This window comes from Scyliorhinus torazame, chromosome 27 (assembly GCF_047496885.1).
Source record: "Scyliorhinus torazame isolate Kashiwa2021f chromosome 27, sScyTor2.1, whole genome shotgun sequence".
Taxonomy (NCBI): domain Eukaryota; kingdom Metazoa; phylum Chordata; class Chondrichthyes; order Carcharhiniformes; family Scyliorhinidae; genus Scyliorhinus; species Scyliorhinus torazame.
The window spans coordinates 23519023-23535769 of NC_092733.1; the positions used below are offsets into that span (position 1 = coordinate 23519023).

Genomic DNA, 16747 nt, shown 5'->3' on the forward strand with positions numbered 1-16747 from the left:
CCCCTTCTCCCTCGGATCCCCCCTTTCCCTCGGATCCCCCCCCCCTTTCCCTCGGATCCCCCCCTTTCCCTCGGATCCCCCCTTCTCCCTCGGATCCCCCCTTTCCCTCGGATCCCCCCCTTTCCCTCGGATCCCCCCCTTTCCCTCGGATCCCCCCCTTTCCCTCGGATCCCCCCCTTTCCCTCGGATCCCCCCCTTTCCCTCGGATCCCCCCCCTTTCCCTCGGATCTCCCCCCCTTTCCATCGGATCTCCCCCCCTTTCCATCGGATCCCAGCCCCTTTCCCTCGGATCCCCGCCCCTTTCCCTCGGATCCCCGCCCCTTTCCCTCGGATCCCCGCCCCTTTCCCTCGGATCCCCGCCCCTTTCCCTCGGATCCCCGCCCCTTTCCCTCGGATCCCCCCCCCCCCTTTCCCTCTGATCCCCCCCCCCTTTCCCTCTGATCCCCCCCCTTCCCCTCTGATCCCCCCCCCTTTCCCCTCTGATCCCCCCCCCTTTCCCTCGGATCCCCCCCTTTTCCTCGGATCCCCCCCCTCCCCTCGGATCTCTTCCCTCCCTCCCTTCGGATCCCCCCCCATCCCCACGGATCCCACCCCCTCTCCCTCGGATCCCATCCCCTCTCCCTCGGATCCCCCCCTCTCCCTCGGAACCCCCTCCCTCCCTCGGACCCCCCTCCCTCCCCCTCCCTCGGACCCCCCTCCCTCCCTCTCCCTCGGACTCCCCCCTATCCTCTCCCTCTGACCCTCTCCCTCGGACACCCCTCCCTCCGCCTCCCTCGGACCCACCCTCCCTCGGACTCTCCCTCCCTCGGACTCTCCCTCGGACTCTCCCTCCCTCGGACTCTCCCTCGGACTCTCCCTCGGACTCTCCCTCGGACTCTCCCTCGGACTCTCCCTCGGACTCTCCCTCCCTCGGACCCCCCCTCCCTCGGACTCTCACTCGGACCCCCCCTCTCCTTCGGACCCCCCCTCTCCCTCGGACCTCCCCTCACCCTCGGACACCGCTCTCCCTCGGACTCTCCCTCGGACCCCCCCTCTGCCTCGGACCCCCCTCTCCCTCAGACCCCATTCTCCCTCGACGGACACCGCTCTCCCTCGGACTCTCCCTCAGACCCCCCCCTCTGCCTCGGACCCCCCTCTCCCTCAGACCCCATTCTCCCTCGAACCTCTCCCTCGGACCCCCCTCTCCCTCGGACCCCCCCTCTCCCTCGGACCCCCCCTCTCCCTCGGACCCCCCTCTCCCTCGGACCCCCCATCTCCCTCGGACCCCCCCATCTCCCTCGGACCTCCCCCTCCCTCGGACCTCCCCCTCTCCCTCGGACTCTCCCTCGGACCCCCACTCTCCCTCGGACCCCCACTCTCCCTCCGACCCCCCCATCTCCCTCGGACCCCCCCATCTCCCTCGGACCCCCCCATCTCCCTCGGACCCCCCCATCTCCCTCGGACCCCCCCATCTCCCTCGGACCCCCCCATCTCCCTCGGACCCCCCCATCTCCCTCGGACCCCCCCATCTCCCTCGGATCCCCCCATCTCCCTCGGACCCCCCCATCTCCCTCGGACCCCCCCATCTCCCTCGGACCCCCCCATCTCCCTCGGACCCCCCCATCTCCCTCGGACCCCCCCCATCTCCCTCGGACCCCCCCATCTCCCTCGGACCCGCCATCTCCCTCGGACCCCCCATCTCCCTCGGACCCCCCCATCTCCCTCGGACCCCCCCATCTCCCTCGGACCCCCCCATCTCCCTCGGACCCCCTCATCTCCCTCGGACCTCCCCCTCTCCCTTGGACTCCAGCTCTCCTCCCGACCTCTCCCTCGGACCCCCCCTCTCCCTCAGATACCCCCCCCTCCCTCGGATCCCCACTCCCCTTCTCCCTCGGATCCCCCCCTTCTCCCTCGGATCCCCCCCTTCTCCCTCGGATCCCCCCCTTCTCCCTCGGATCCCCCCCTTTCCCTCGGATCCCCCCCTTTCCCTCGGATCCCCCCCCTTTCCCTCGGATCCCCCCCTTCTCCCTCGGATCCCCCCCTTCTCCCTCGGATCCCCCCCTTCTCCCTCGGATCCCCCCCTTCTCCCTCGGATCCCCCCCTTTCCCTCGGATCCCCCCCTTCTCCCTCGGATCCCCCCCTTTCCCTCGGATCCCCCCCTTTCCCTCGGATCACCCCCCTTTCCCTCGGATCCCCCCCTTTCCCTCGGATCCCCCCCCTTTCCCTCGGATCCCCCCCCTTTCCCTCGGATCCCCCCCTTTCCCTCGGATCCCCCCCTTTCCCTCGGATCCCCCCCTTTCCCTCGGATCCCCCCCTCCCCTCGGATCTCTTCCCTCCCTCCCTTCGGATCCCCCCCCATCCCCACGGATCCCTCTCCCTCGGATCCCACCCTCTCTCCCTCGGATCCCCCCTTTCCCTCGGAACCCCCTCCCTCCCTCGGACCCCCCTCCCTCCCTCTCCCTCGGACTCCCCCTATCCTCTCCCTCTGACCCTCTCCCTCGGACACCCCTCCCTCCGCCTCCCTCGGACCCACCCTCCCTCGGACTCTCCCTCGGACTCTCCCTCGGACTCTCCCACGGACTCTCCCTCGGACCCCCCTCCCTCGGACCCCCCCTCCCTCGGACTCTCCCTCGGACCCCCCCTCGGACCCCCCCTCTCCCTCGGACTCTCCCTCGGACCCCCCCTCTCCCTCGGACCTCCCCTCTCCCTCGGACACCGCTCTCCCTCAGACTCTCCCTCGGACCCCCCCTCTGCCTCGGACCCCCCCTCTCCCTCAGACCCCATTCTCCCTCGACGGACACCGCTCTCCCTCGGACTCTCCCTCGGACCCCCCCTCTGCCTCGGACCCCCCTCTCCCTCAGACCCCCCTCTCCCTCGGACCCCCCTCTCCCTCGGACCCCCCCCTCTCCCTCGGACCCCCCCTCTCCCTCGGACCCCCCCATCTCCCTCGGACCTCCCCCTCCCTCGGACCTCTCCCTCGGACTCTCCCTCGGACCCCCACTCTCCCTCGGACCCCCACTCTCCCTCGGACCCCCCCATCTCCCTCGGACCCCCCATCTCCCTCGGACCCCCCCATCTCCCTCGGACCCCCCCATCTCCCTCGGACCCCCCCATCTCCCTCGGACCCCCCCATCTCCCTCGGACCCCCCCATCTCCCTCGGACCCCCCCATCTCCCTCGGACCCCCCCATCTCCCTCGGACCCCCCCCATCTCCCTCGGACCACCCCCTCTCCCTCGGACCCCCCCCTCTTCCTCGGACCCCCCTCCTCCCTTGGATCCTCCCTCGGACCCCCCTGATAGTAATAGTAATGATAGGGGGCCAATCTGATAGTAGTGAATTCACAAACAAAGGACAAAGGGATTCAGAAAGCATGGCAAGGATGGGGAAATGGATGCTGGGTAACAAGAGGCCCAGGGTTAAGGAATGCGAAGTGAGCCAATCAGGATATATGGCCAGGTCAGGAGGTGTATCGGATGACCTATGAGAATCTTGTATGTGAAACGTGATGCCATTTGAATGAGGTTTGCAGACGTTTCTTTGTCTCCGATCTCACTTGGTTCTGGAGCTCCAGGAGACCGCTTGTGTGTTCTGAATGTCTGTGGAGCGAGTCAGCCTTGCAAGTTGATTAAAAATAAATAATACTATACCTACAAATCCATCTCGTGTTTTATTGAGGCCAGACTGACGGGTAAAGAATTCAATATTGTCATTTGGTGCCGAAACCCGGGATTTCTCCAGACGGTCACCGGCCAGCTGCGAAATCAGAATTAGACATATGTTGGACAAGGAAAGTGGAAATGGGCCCATTATGTGTGTAGCTGGAAAATGACGACATTGATTTTCCCCTCTTCACGTGGTCTGATTGATCTGGTCACTCGCGGTTGGTACGGAAAGATCATCTCGACGAAATCAAAGGTCAGTCTAGGGATTAGAAAATTAAAAGTTCAGTCTATGTAAGTGCAACTGAGGGTTAAAAAAAAAACTGATGAGATATCATAAGCTTGATAGTTCAGTTTTGAGTTGATTTTGGAATTGATGGGACGTCGGAAAGACGGTTTAATTCCACGTGTGTGTGTTTTGGAATTGATGGGACGTCGGAAAGATGGTTTAATTCCATGAGTGTTTTGGAAACTATAGTTGATTAAGCTAAAATTGTATCCTTGGACTGTAGTGGCGAACAACGCAGTCTTGAGGACTAGTTCGAGGTTATGGGGAATTGCTTGGATAACACGAGTGATCCAGGCAGTTCATTGCAAATATGTGATATTTATCCAGATAATGCGAGGGATTTTAGAAAAATATCAGCAACTTTAAGGAAGAAATTGGGTGACGAATGGCGACTAGGGGGCAATAAAGATCTGGACATCATTAAGAAAATTCTGGGTGAAATCTGGAAAAAGAGCCAAAGTATGAAAGCAAAAGAGTTAATTGGATTATGGAGACAATATTGTCAAGAGGAGAGGGATAAGATCATGTTACCAAGTTGGCAAGAAAATGCCCTTAAAATGTGGATTCCAATTAGTGAAGGGGGGTACCAGAAAACTCTGGAGATCTTGAAAAAGGAGTGTGCATTCAAAAAATGCGCAAGTAAAGAGAAGGAGACACCTAGCGGGGCAGTCTCGAGTAAAAAAACTGGCTACGTAGTTCAATGGCTGGCCTTGCATTGACAGAGGCAGATGATGACCGAGAGAATTGGACCATGTCGGGTAGAGTCCCGACTGCACCAGTAGCATTGTCTGCACTAATTCCAGAACAACCAGGGTATCATAATTTATATCCAGTCACTGCTCCCCAGATTCAAATCATGCCAGTCCCTTTGGTTGATAGTTTGAGTCTTATTTCTGCACCTTCACCGTCTGTTAGAGAAGGGGAGCTCTGTTCCACAAGCCCAGTTAGCTCTAGGACCCGATCTCGGACAGTGAGAGAGGGGCCTGATCCTATCCAGAAATAATTACGCATACCACCTAGATCCCTTAAGACCGATATGGTAGGACAGAAAAGTATGAGAACAAAGAAAGAGGACGGGAATAGTTCTGAGGAGCCGGAGCTCCCCCTATCGGAAGGGAAGGACGTCGAAGTCTTTGAAGAGCCAGAGGAATCCGCTAAAGCGCCCCCTCGTGAGACTCTGAGACAGTTGCTGATTAGGAAAATACCCAACCCGGATGCTGCAACAGCAGCAGCCCAGCCCACGATAGACATTTATTTCCCATGGAGACCCAGTGAGATGATGGCTATTCTGGCTGCAATCCCAGACAGGAAGAAATCTCCCGCTGCTTTCGTGGACTATCTGAGAACTACCATCTCAGTTTATCAAGCTGATTCAAGGGACCTCTGGGCCCTAGTCCAGCAGGTTTTAACCCAAGCAGAGTACCGCAGTCATCTCAACCGCTTGAATTATGCTAGCCATGCCGCACTTCAGCAAACCCATGCTTTGGACGATGATAGACGGGCACAAATCTTGAATGCCATATTTCAAAAGCCCATAAACATCTCTACTATCTTGGACCTCAAACCTAAAAAGATTGAGGAGCCAGAGGAATTTCTGGAACGTTTTAATGAAATCTACCGTGGGCAGTCAGGCGACTTGCTGTACCAAAATGGTCAGAATTCCCCTCAATATTGTGCTATGTTAATGCATTGCCTACCACCTTCCGTGGCTACTGCCGTGAAATGTAATAACATGAATTGGACAGAGAACGACCCTTCCCAGATGGCCCGGGCAGTCAGATTTTATTGGAAGGAGGGTGTAGGCCAGGAACGAGGCTCAGTTACAAAGATTAAGACTGAGTATGTAATGAAAAAGGATGATCTGAGACCCCAACCAGCGGCAGATACAGTGGCGTACCAGCTGGAACCCCAATATTGTGACCTTGGGTGGGTGGATCAACACTGGGGAGGATATCAAACCCACCCAAATGGACCCTCAGCCCCTCTTTATGGCCTACCGTATGCACCAACAGCTTTACAACTGCCGCCCCTTGAGGGGCCATTGGCCTACTGGGAAAAAGGATGGGGCAGATATAGAGGGAACAATGCATGTTTTAATTGTGGCCGTACAGATCACTGGCATCAGGAATGCCCCTTTAAAAGACGGGCAGCAGAAGGAGACTACCCGACCCAAAGGAGGGGGTACCCACCAAGGGGAGGACAGACGATGTACACCGACTTCTCCCAGGCAAATCCTTTCCCAACACAAGATTGACTGGTCATACATTTAGTCATACGGACTCTCCAATCGGACAGGGAACCTATTATCTCTCTGCAGATAGGAGATCAACATTACCCATTTGTAATCAACACTGGAGCAGCCATGGCTTCGGTGCAATCAGAACTTCGACTACCACTATCCGACCACACCCAGCATTTGTCGGGGTTCCAAGGACAGGTGTGTGAGTATCCTATTTCTGAACCTGGGACAGTCACTTATGAGAATAAGTCTAAAGATCATCAGTTTGTGGTGACTACTGGATTGGACTGTAACTTGTTGGCCCGAGGTTTACTGTGTATCTTCCAGCTACAGCTAGAGTGCGGAGACGAAGGGGTAACCGTTCAATCATGGAGGATGCGCCAACAGTGCTATATTTCTATCACACCCCAGTGGTGGACTATAGACATTGAACATTCACTGCACCACGTTACCTTGGCCTATGACAGAACCGGACAGAACAGAGAGTTGGAGGACAAATACCGGCTGTTAATTGGGACCGAGTGGCCAGTAAGATTACAGCCAGTCACGGGAAAAGAAGCGCTGTTTTACAGGTTTGGAGCATGATGAGGTGGCTACGCACCACCTGTGTAATCTTTGGCCTTGCATCGCTTGGAGTGACATCGGCGACGGAAATGGAAAAGGGAAATATCATCTACATCTGTAACCCCAACCAAACTACAAGGACATTTCACTTATGCAGAGGTGACATTCTTCGCTGCCCCCATATACGAGGACATGGTATCGACTCATGGAAGGTCATCAGGTTAACGGACAATGCGGGACTCATGAAACAATTGCACCGGTCCTGGCGATGGGAAGGGAACATTGCATGGACATTGCCTTGTTTTTGGAGTACATGTAAATTTGATTTTGGATGTGTTAAGATTGGTGCCATAAAGGTAAAGTCAGACCGTACCGAGAGGGTAGGAAGAGGTTGTGAGAGAGAGGGGGGGACTAGAGAGAAGACGGAGCGTGTGAGAAGGGGAGTACAACTAGAACGTAGGTTATCAGGAGATATACTTAATTCATTTAGGACCCAGAATGAGGGAAACCTGGGTAGTATGAATCTCTTCTACCAGATCTACTACCGCTTGTATAGCCAGGGACTGGTTGTCTGCTACCCGAACCCCGCATCGGTATCTAGGTTATTTTCTGTTTCACCGCTTTGGGGCACTCCCCAAACGGTGGTTCATTGTCAGCGTTCCGAGCCACCGCCCGAGCAAGTCACTCTTCCTTACGATCCGGGTTCAGCACCACCGGCTATTTGCCTTCCCCTTCCTCGGGATAATTCCCACTCACAGTATGATAAGCTGCTTGGGGTAACTGGGGATTCGGAGGTTGGAAGGACTGGTTGATAAATATGGCCATGTATTTAGCAGTGGCACTCGGCTGCATCTTTGTGGGCCTGGCCATCTTAAATGCGTGATGGGTAAAATGCAGGGTGCACTGGAACAGATAGACGCCCCTAGAAACTTGGCTGTTAGGATCCACGAGGGGACAGCGGATGACGGAGTGCTGCAACAGGAATTGGAAATGCAGCGACGAATCTTCTTAGATGAGGGGCCGTAGCTACGGATTAGACCGATAGGTTATCATGAAATGATAAAAGGAGTGAATGAGGAATTGAACAAACGAATGTGATATAAAATAGTTCAAATATTAGTTCCAATAATGTAGACGTGAGCCAGTCTGATCGTACTGAGTTCACAAACAAAGGACAAAGGGATTCAGAAAGCATGGCAAGGATGGGGAAAAGGATGCTGGGTAACAAGAGGCCCAGGGTTAAGGAATGCGAAGTGAGCCAATCAGGATATATGGCCAGGTCAGGAGGTGTATAGGATGACCTATGAGAATCTTGTATGTGAAACCTGATTCCATTTGAATGAGGTTTGCAGAGATTTCTTTGTCTCCGATCTCAATCGGTTCTGGAGCTCAAGGAGACCGCTTGTGTGTTCTGAATCTCTGTGGAGCGAGTCAGCCTTGCAAGTTGGTTAAAAATAAATAATACTATACCTACAAATCCATCTCGAGTTTTATTGAGGCCAGACTGACGGTAAAGAATTCAATATTGTCACCCTCTCCCTCGGACACCCCCTCTCCCTCGGACCCCCCCTCTCCCTCGGACCCCCCCTCTCCCTTGGGACTCCCTCGGACGCCCCCCTCACTCGGAACCCCCCTTCCTCGGACCTCCCCCCTTCCTCGGACCTCCCCTCTCCCTCGGACCTCCCCTCTCCCTCGGACCTCCCTCGGACCCCCCATCTCCCTCGGACCCCCCATCTCCCTCGGACCCCCCATCTCCCTCGGACCCCCCATCTCCCTCGGACCCCCCATCTCCCTCGGACCCCCCATCTCCCTCGGACCCCCCATCTCCCTCGGACCCCCCATCTCCCTCGGACCCCCCATCTCCCTCGGACCCCCCATCTCCCTCGGACCCCCCATCTCCCTCGGACCCCCCATCTCCCTCGGACCCCCCAACTCCCTCGGACTCCCCCCTCTCCCTCGGACTCCCCCCTCTCCCTCGGACTCATCCCCTCTCCCTCGGACACCCCCTCTCCCTCGGACCCCCTCATCTCCCTCGGACCCCTCCTCAATTGGCCCCCCCCTCTCCCTCAGACCCTCCCTCGGACCCCCCTCTTCCTTGGAATCTCCCACGGACTCCTCCTCTCCCTCGGACCCCCCCCTCTCCCTCGGACCCCCCCCTCCCTCGGACCCCCCCCCTCTCCCTCAGACCCCCCTCTCCCTCCGACCCCCCCTCTCCCTCCGACCCCCCCTCTCCCTCCGACTCTCCCTCGGACCCCCCCCCTCTCCCTCGGACCTCTCCCTCGGACCCCCCCTCTCCCTCGGACCCCCCTCTCCCTCGGACCCCCCCTCTCCCTCGGACCCCCCCTCTCCCTCGGACCCCCCCCTCTTCCTCGGACCCCCCCTCTTCCTCGGACCCCCCCCCTCTTCCTCGGACCCCCCCTCTCCCACGGACCCCCCCTCTCCCTCTGACCCCCCTCTCTGACCCCCCTCTCCCTCTGACCCCCCTCTCCCTCTGACCCCCCCTCTCCCTCCGACCACCCCCTCCCTCCGACCCCCCCTCTCCCTCGGACCTCTCCCTCTGACCCCCCCCTCTCACTCTGACCCCCCCCTCTCCTTCGGACCCCCCCCTCTCCTTCGGACCCCCCCCTCTCCCTCGGACCCCCCCTCTCCCTCGGACCCACCTCTACCTCGGACCCACCTCTCCCTTGGACCCCCCCTCTTCCTCGGACCCCGTCTCTTCCTCGGACCCCCCCTCTACCTCGGACCCTCCCTCTCACTCGGACACCCCCTGTCACTCGGACCCCCCCAACCTCACTCGGACCCCCCCATCTCACTCGGACCACCCCCCACATCACTCGGACCCCCCCATCTCACTCGGACCCCCCCATCTCACTCGGACCCCCCCATCTCACTCGGACCCCCCCCCATCTCACTCGGACCCCCCCCATCTCACTCGGACCCCCCCCCATCTCACTCGGACCCCCCCCATCTCACTCGGACCCCCCCATCTCACTCGGACCCCCCCCCATCTCACTCGGACCCCCCCCCATCTCACTCGGACCCCCCATCTCACTCGGACCCCCCATCTCACTCGGACCCCCCATCTCACTCGGACCCCCCATCTCACTCGGACCCCCCATCTCACCCCCCCATCTCACTCGGACCCCCCCATCTCACTCGGACCATCCCCTTCTCCCTCGGACCCCCCCTCGCCCTCGAACCCCCCCTCTCCCTTGGACACCCCCCCCCTCTCCCTCAGACACCCCCCTCTCCCTCCCCTCCCTCTTGTCCCGCCCCCTCCCCCTCATCCCGCCCCCTCCCTCTCGTCCTGCCACCTCCCTCTCGTCCCTCCCTCTCGTCCCGCCCCCTCCCTCTCGTCCCGCCCCCTCCCTCTCGTCCCGCCCCCTCCCTCTCGTCCCGCCCCCTCCCTCTCGTCCCGCCCCCTCCCTCTCGTCCCGCCCCCTCCCTCTCGTCCCGCCCCCTCCCTCTCGTCCCGCCCCCTCCCTCTCGTCCCGCCCCCTCCCTCTCGTCCCGCCCCCTCCCTCTCGTCCCGCCCCCTCCCTCTCGTCCCGCCCCCTCCCTCTCGTCCCGCCCCCTCCCTCTCGTCCCGCCCCCTCCCTCTCGTCCCGCCCCCTCCCTCTCGTCCCGCCCCCTCCCTCTCGTCCCGCCCCCTCCCTCTCGTCCCGCCCCCTCCCTCTCGCCCCGCCCCTCCCTCTCGCCCCGCCCCCTCCCTCTCGCCCCTCCCCCTCACCTCGCCCCGCCCCTCCCTCACCCCGCCCCCTCCCTCGCCCCGCCCCCTCCCTCGCCCCGCCCCCTCCCTCACCCTGCCCCCTCCCTCTCGCCCCGCCCCCTCCCTCTCGCCCCGCCCCCTCGCCCCGCCCCCTCCCTCTCGCCCCTCCCTCTCACCCCGCCCCCTCCCTCTCGCCCCGCCCCTCCCTCTGGCCCCGCCCCCTCCCTCTGGCCCCGCCCCCTCCCTCTCGCCCCGCCCCCTCCCTCTCGCCCCGCCCCCTCGCCCCGCCCCCTCCCTCTCGTCCCGCCCCCTCCCTCTCGTCCCGCCCCCTCCCTCTCGTCCCGCCCCCTCCCTCTCGTCCCGCCCCCTCCCTCTCGTCCCGCCCCCTCCCTCTCGTCCCGCCCCCTCCCTCTCGTCCCGCCCCCTCCCTCTCGCCCCGCCCCCTCCCTCTCGCCCCGCCCCCTCCCTCTCGCCCCTCCCCCTCACCTCGCCCCGCCCCTCCCTCACCCCGCCCCCTCCCTCGCCCCGCCCCCTCCCTCGCCCCGCCCCCTCCCTCACCCTGCCCCCTCCCTCTCGCCCCGCCCCGCCCCCTCCCTCTCGCCCCGCCCCCTCGCCCCGCCCCCTCCCTCTCGCCCCTCCCTCTCACCCCGCCCCCTCCCTCTCGCCCCGCCCCTCCCTCTGGCCCCGCCCCCTCCCTCTGGCCCCGCCCCCTCCCTCTCGCCCCGCCCCCTCCCTCTCGCCCCGCCCCCTCGCCCCGCCCCCTCCCTCTCGCCCCGCCCCTCCCTCTCGCCCCGCCCCTCCCTCTCGCCCTGCCCCTCCCTCTCGCCCCGCCCCTCCCTCTCGCCCCGCCCCTCCCTCTCGCCCCGCCCCTCCCTCTCGCCCCGCCCCTCCCTCTCGCCCCGCCCCCCTCCCTCTCGCCCCGCCCCCTCCCTCTCGCCCCGCCCCCTCCCTCTCGCCCCTCCCTCTCGCCCCGCCCCTCCCTCTCGCCCCTCCCCCTCCCTCGCCCCTCCCTCTCGCCCCTCCCTCTCGCCCCGCCCCCTCGCCCCGCCCCCTCCCTCTCGCCCCGCCCCCTCCCTCTCGCCCCGCCCCTACCTCTCGCCCCGCCCCCTCCCTCTCGCCCCTCCCTCCCGCCCCGCCCCCTCCCGCCCCGCCCCCTCCCTCTCGCCCTGCCCCCTCCCTCTCGCCCCACCCCCTCCCTCTCGCCCCGCCCCCTCCCTCGCCCCGCCCCCTCCCTCTCGCCCCGCCCCCTCCCTCTCGCCCCGCCCCCTCCCTCTCGCCCCGCCCCCTCCCTCTCGCCCCGCCCCCTCCCTCTCGCCCCGCCCCCTCACCCCTCTCGCCCCGCCCCCCTCTCGCCCCGCCCCCTCCCTCTCGCCCCTCCCTCTCGCCCCTCCCCCTCCCTCTCGCCCCGCCCCTCCCTCTCACCCCGCCCCCTCCCTCTCGCCCCGCCCCCTCCCTCTCGCCCCGCCCCCTCCCTCTCGCCCCGCCCCCTCGTCCAGCCCCCCCTCGCCCCGCCCCCTCACTCTATTCCCCCCCGCTGCCAATCCTCCCCGCCCCACCCCACCGCTGTCAATCCCTTCCCTCTGCCAAACCCCGCCACCCCCCGCTGCCAATCCCTCACCTCCCCACTGCCAGTACCCCCCACCCTCAATCCCCCCACCCCCCTGCTGCCAATCCCCCCACCCCCCGCTGCCAATCCCCCCACCCCCCGCTGCCAATCCACCCACCTCCCTGCTGCCAATCCCCCCCACCACCCCCCACCTCCCTGCTTCCAATCCCCACACCCTGCTGCCAACACCCACACCCCACCGCTGCCAATCCTCCCCACCGCCCTGCTGCCAACACCCACACCCCACCGCAGCCAATCCCTTCCCTCTGCCAATCCCCCCGCTGCCAATCCCCCACCCCACCGCTGCAAATCTCCCCCACCCCCCGATGCCAATCCCCCCATCCCCCTGCTGCCCTTCCTCCACTGCCAATCCCCCATCCCTTCGCTGTCAATGCCCCCTATTCTCCCCCGCTGCCAATCCCCCCACCCCTCCACTGCAAATCCCCCCCACTGCCAATCCCCCCACCCCCCACTGCCAATCCCTCCACCCCCCAATTCCAATCCCCCATACACCCCCTGCTGCCAATCCCCCCCCACCCCCCAGCTGCTAATCCCCCCCCACCCCTCTGTGCCAATCCCCCCCAACCCTCTGTGCCAATCCCCCCCACCCCTCTGTGCCAATCCCCCCACCCATCTGTGCCAATCCACCCACCCACAGCTGCCAATCCCCCCACCCCCAGCTGCCAATCCCCCCACCCCCAGCTGCCAATCCCCCCACCCCCTAGCTGCCAATCCCCCCACCCCCCAGCTGCCAATCCTCCCTACCCCCCCAGCTGCCAATCCACCCCCCAGCTGCCGATCCACCCCACAGCTGCCCATCCACCCCCCAGCTGCCGATCCACCCCCCAGCTGCCGATCCACCCCCCAGCTGCCGATCCACCCCCCAGCTGCCGATCCACCCCCCAGCTGCCGATCCACCCCCCAGCTGCCGATCCACCCCCCAGCTGCCGATCCACCCCCCAGCTGCCGATCCACCCCCCAGCTGCCGATCCACCCCCCAGCTGCCGATCCACCCCCCAGCTGCCGATCCACCCCCCAGCTGCCGATCCACCCCCCCAGCTGCCGATCCACCCCCCCAGCTGCCGATCCACCCCCCAGCTGCCGATCCACCCCCCAGCTGCCGATCCACCCCCCAGCTGCCGATCCACCCCCCAGCTGCCGATCCACCCCCCAGCTGCCGATCCACCCCCCAGCTGCCGATCCACCCCCCAGCTGCCGATCCACCCCCCAGCTGCCGATCCACCCCCCAGCTGCCGATCCACCCCCCAGCTGCCGATCCACCCCCCAGCTGCCGATCCACCCCCCAGCTGCCGATCCACCCCCCAGCTGCCGATCCACCCCCCAGCTGCCGATCCACCCCCCAGCTGCCGATCCACCCCCCAGCTGCCGATCCACCCCCCAGCTGCCGATCCACCCCCCCAGCTGCCGATCCACCCCCCAGCTGCCGATCCACCCCCCAGCTGCCGATCCACCCCCCAGCTGCCGATCCACCCCCCAGCTGCCGATCCACCCCCCAGCTGCCGACCCACCCCCCAGCTGCCGACCCACCCCCCAGCTGCCGATCCACCCCCCAGCTGCCGATCCACCCCCCAGCTGCCGACCCACCCCCCAGCTGCCGATCCACCCCCCCGCTGCCGATCCACCCCCCAGCTGCCGATCCACGCCCCTGCTGCCAATCCCCCTCGCCTGCTGCCAATCCCCCCCGCCTGCTGCCAGTCCACTCCCAACTGCCAATCCCCCCCCCTTCCAATCTGCTCCCCCCTCCCACACTCCCAATCCGCTCCCCTCCCAATCCACCCCCCCCTCCTCCCAATTCAACCCCCCCATGGCACCCTCGTGAGCTATGGCGCAGTGGCTAACCTTAGTAGATTATTGTGGCATTCTGTTCAATGTCTGTTTCCGAATCTAGTTTGCAGTTAAGTCTTTTATTGAAAAATATTTTTCAATTTAAAATAGGACATTGTAAGAAGAAACAGGCTTTTATTTCACAGGCTCCTATGGGAATTGAAAGGCAGTCTTCTGGTGAAGGTAAACATTTCTATTGGTGCTGGTTGAGTGTGGGAGGGGTGATTTGGCTACTTTTGCTCTCCAAGCCTTGGAACCTGGTTTGACACTCAGTCAAAACGGAGAGACTGTAAACCTGATGGCTACACCCAAAGGCCCAATAGGTTCTGGAAGAGAAAGCTTCCCACTAATCGCCACCCGTTGCAATTGTTGGTTAACACTGCTGCCTCATGGCACCGAGGACCCAGGTTCAATCCCGGCCCCGGGTCAATTTCCATGTGGAGTTTGCGCATTCTCTCCATGTCTGCGTGGGTATCACCCCCACAACCCAAAGATGTGCAGGGTAGGTGGATTGGCCACAATAAATTGTGATGCGCTTTGGGCCCAATTTAATTAGAAAAAAAGAATTGGGTACTCTAAATTTATTTAAATTTTTTTTTTTAATCCTCTGCAGTTGCTCTTGTCCTTCTCTATTATTGTTTAGTGTGAAGCCTGCTGCCAGTTATTCTACGCATGACATGAGTGTGCTGCGCAAGGGGATGGTAGTGTGCATATTTCTCAACCTGTAGGGGTATAAGTGGTAGGGTTACCAAGTGGAGAAGAGGTCAGAACCTGAGATTGAGCAGATTCTGGTTGCTTGTTTATGACTGGAAGGAGCAGAGAGAACATGTAGCCCTTTTACGGGACTCGGAATCTCCCTGAAGTGTTGTTGCATCATTGCTTGTTTTGATTCCAGAAAGAAGCATATTTGTAGTATTAAAACTAGTGGGTGGTTTCTCAAAATTATTTGAGGGTTATGCTTAAATAAAAAAGTTTTAGTTTTTAATTTACCTGGAATTATGAGAGAAAACTTTAGTTCTTGTATCACATGCAACATAATGTTCTCTTTTCACTCCCTATGCCAAGATTATTTGTACTGTCTTCACATCCATGATATTGTATTTTCGCTATCATTCACCTGCTATTAGATGGTTGTTTTATCAGTACCCGCTAACTCCATTCCCCCAACTTGATCTGTTTCTCTTTAGTGTGTAATAACCATTCCTAATGGTGACATAAGAATTCATGGTTGATTTGCGAAGAAAATGGTCAATATTAATACAATTCCTATTTATTTGCCTCATCAGGTTATGATGACTATAGTTATGGACAAGGTTCTGGATCAAATTATGGCTACGGTGGCAAATCCTGGGAGTTGCAGAAAGGCAACCAGACTTCTGAATCCCTTGTAGCTAAAATTAACCAACGATTAGATCTCCTTTCTCGCAATGAAGGTGATGATCAGGAAAGGTATCTATCAAGACGTCAAAAGCAGCTGGAGTGCTGTGCTGTTTGCCAATCAAGCGACTAAGTTGGAGCTCTGTGCTCTTTGGATACTTTGAGCTATTAAGATTACACTGGCACCACGGTGGCACAGTGGGTTAGCCCTGCTGTCTCACGGCGCCGAGGTCCCAGGGCCGATCCCGGCTCTGGGTCACTGTCCGTGTGGAGTTTGCACATTCTCCCCGTGTCTGCGTGGGTTTCACCCCCACAAACCGAAGATGTGCAGGGTAGGTGGATTGGCCACGCTAAATTGTCCCTTAATTGGAAAAAATGAATTGGGTACTCTAAATTTATTTTAAAAAAAGATTACACTGATTAGTATCAAACATTGTACATTCACTGAGTCAGCATGTTTTGTCACTTAGCTTTCTGTTGTGGACATAATGTTTTATTTATCTTCAACATGTCCTACTGACTATGTAGTTCAGTACTTGCCACTATGTGGAAGTGCTGGTTATGGAGATAAAATGGCCTTGTTTCTGTCGAGCTAAAGTTATCAAATTGATAGCTATGATTGGGAGGGCAGTAATTGTGATTTTAAATTGGTTTTGGAGAAGTATTTTCTAGATTGCACTCGGGTAAGGAGGATATTTTAGTTATGGCAAAGAGCACCACCATCATTGTTCAAGCGGGCTTAATGAGCCTTGTGTTGATTTGATGTGAATAATTTTGTGTTGATTGCAAAGTGATATTGCAGTTCCATTTTTGGGGATATGGCAGGATAACAGAGTGATGGATTACTCGTAGGACCAGTGTCGTTGTTGATGAGTGCACCGTGTGGTTTGAGCTGAGCCATGCTGACTAGGAAAATGTCTCTGATCTGAATTGCTTCTCTCAGTTAGAGCAGGAACCTAGCAGCCCTCCTTTCTGATTTATCATTGATTCCCTGATCTTTGAAAGGTGTAATGTAGCTTGATGCACGTTTCTGGTAACCACAGTATTAAAGTAATGATATAGATATACATGTAAATGTCAGTGAGAATCCAGATTGACATGATGACCTTTTGATTGACGAGTTTGCTGAAGCTACAAGCAAGTTGACTTGTTGAATGCCATGGGTGAAGGAATGGAGTTACCAGAACGTAGAGCATTGGAGAAGAGAAGATACTGCATCAAGCAGTTTGCATTTGTGGTAGAACTGTTTTGTCTTTATGTAGGGAGCTCTTTCCAAGGGTGGGTGCAGACTCGATGGGCCGAATGGCCTTCTGGACTGTAAATTCTATGATTTTATGTATGTTACTCGCTTATTGAATTGGGGATGTTGGATAATGAGAACATTTCATGTAATTAGATCATGAAAACCAGTTGTTGGATTTTGCCAACCAATGTGTGGGAATGGCAAATTGGTAAGTATGGATTTGTCCATAAATCCTT

The 16747-nt window shown here is 60.0% G+C and overlaps 1 protein-coding gene across 3 annotated transcripts in view; it reads left to right on the plus strand.

Annotated features, from left to right (window-relative positions):
* The window catches only part of LOC140403306 (A-kinase anchor protein 8-like), a 109429-nt gene that overhangs the window by 23313 nt on the left and 69369 nt on the right, over positions 1–16747 (plus strand). For 2 of the 3 annotated variants that reach the window (XM_072491145.1, XM_072491146.1), the window contains exons 1-2: positions 14009–14074; positions 15178–15340. In XM_072491145.1, coding sequence (XP_072347246.1) covers positions 14044–14074; positions 15178–15340 — 194 coding nt within the window. In that variant the 5' untranslated portion in view covers positions 14009–14043. Of the gene's footprint in view, positions 1–14008; positions 14075–15177; positions 15341–16747 lie in introns of those variants that run through there. The other variant, XM_072491147.1, reaches the window with a different exon arrangement.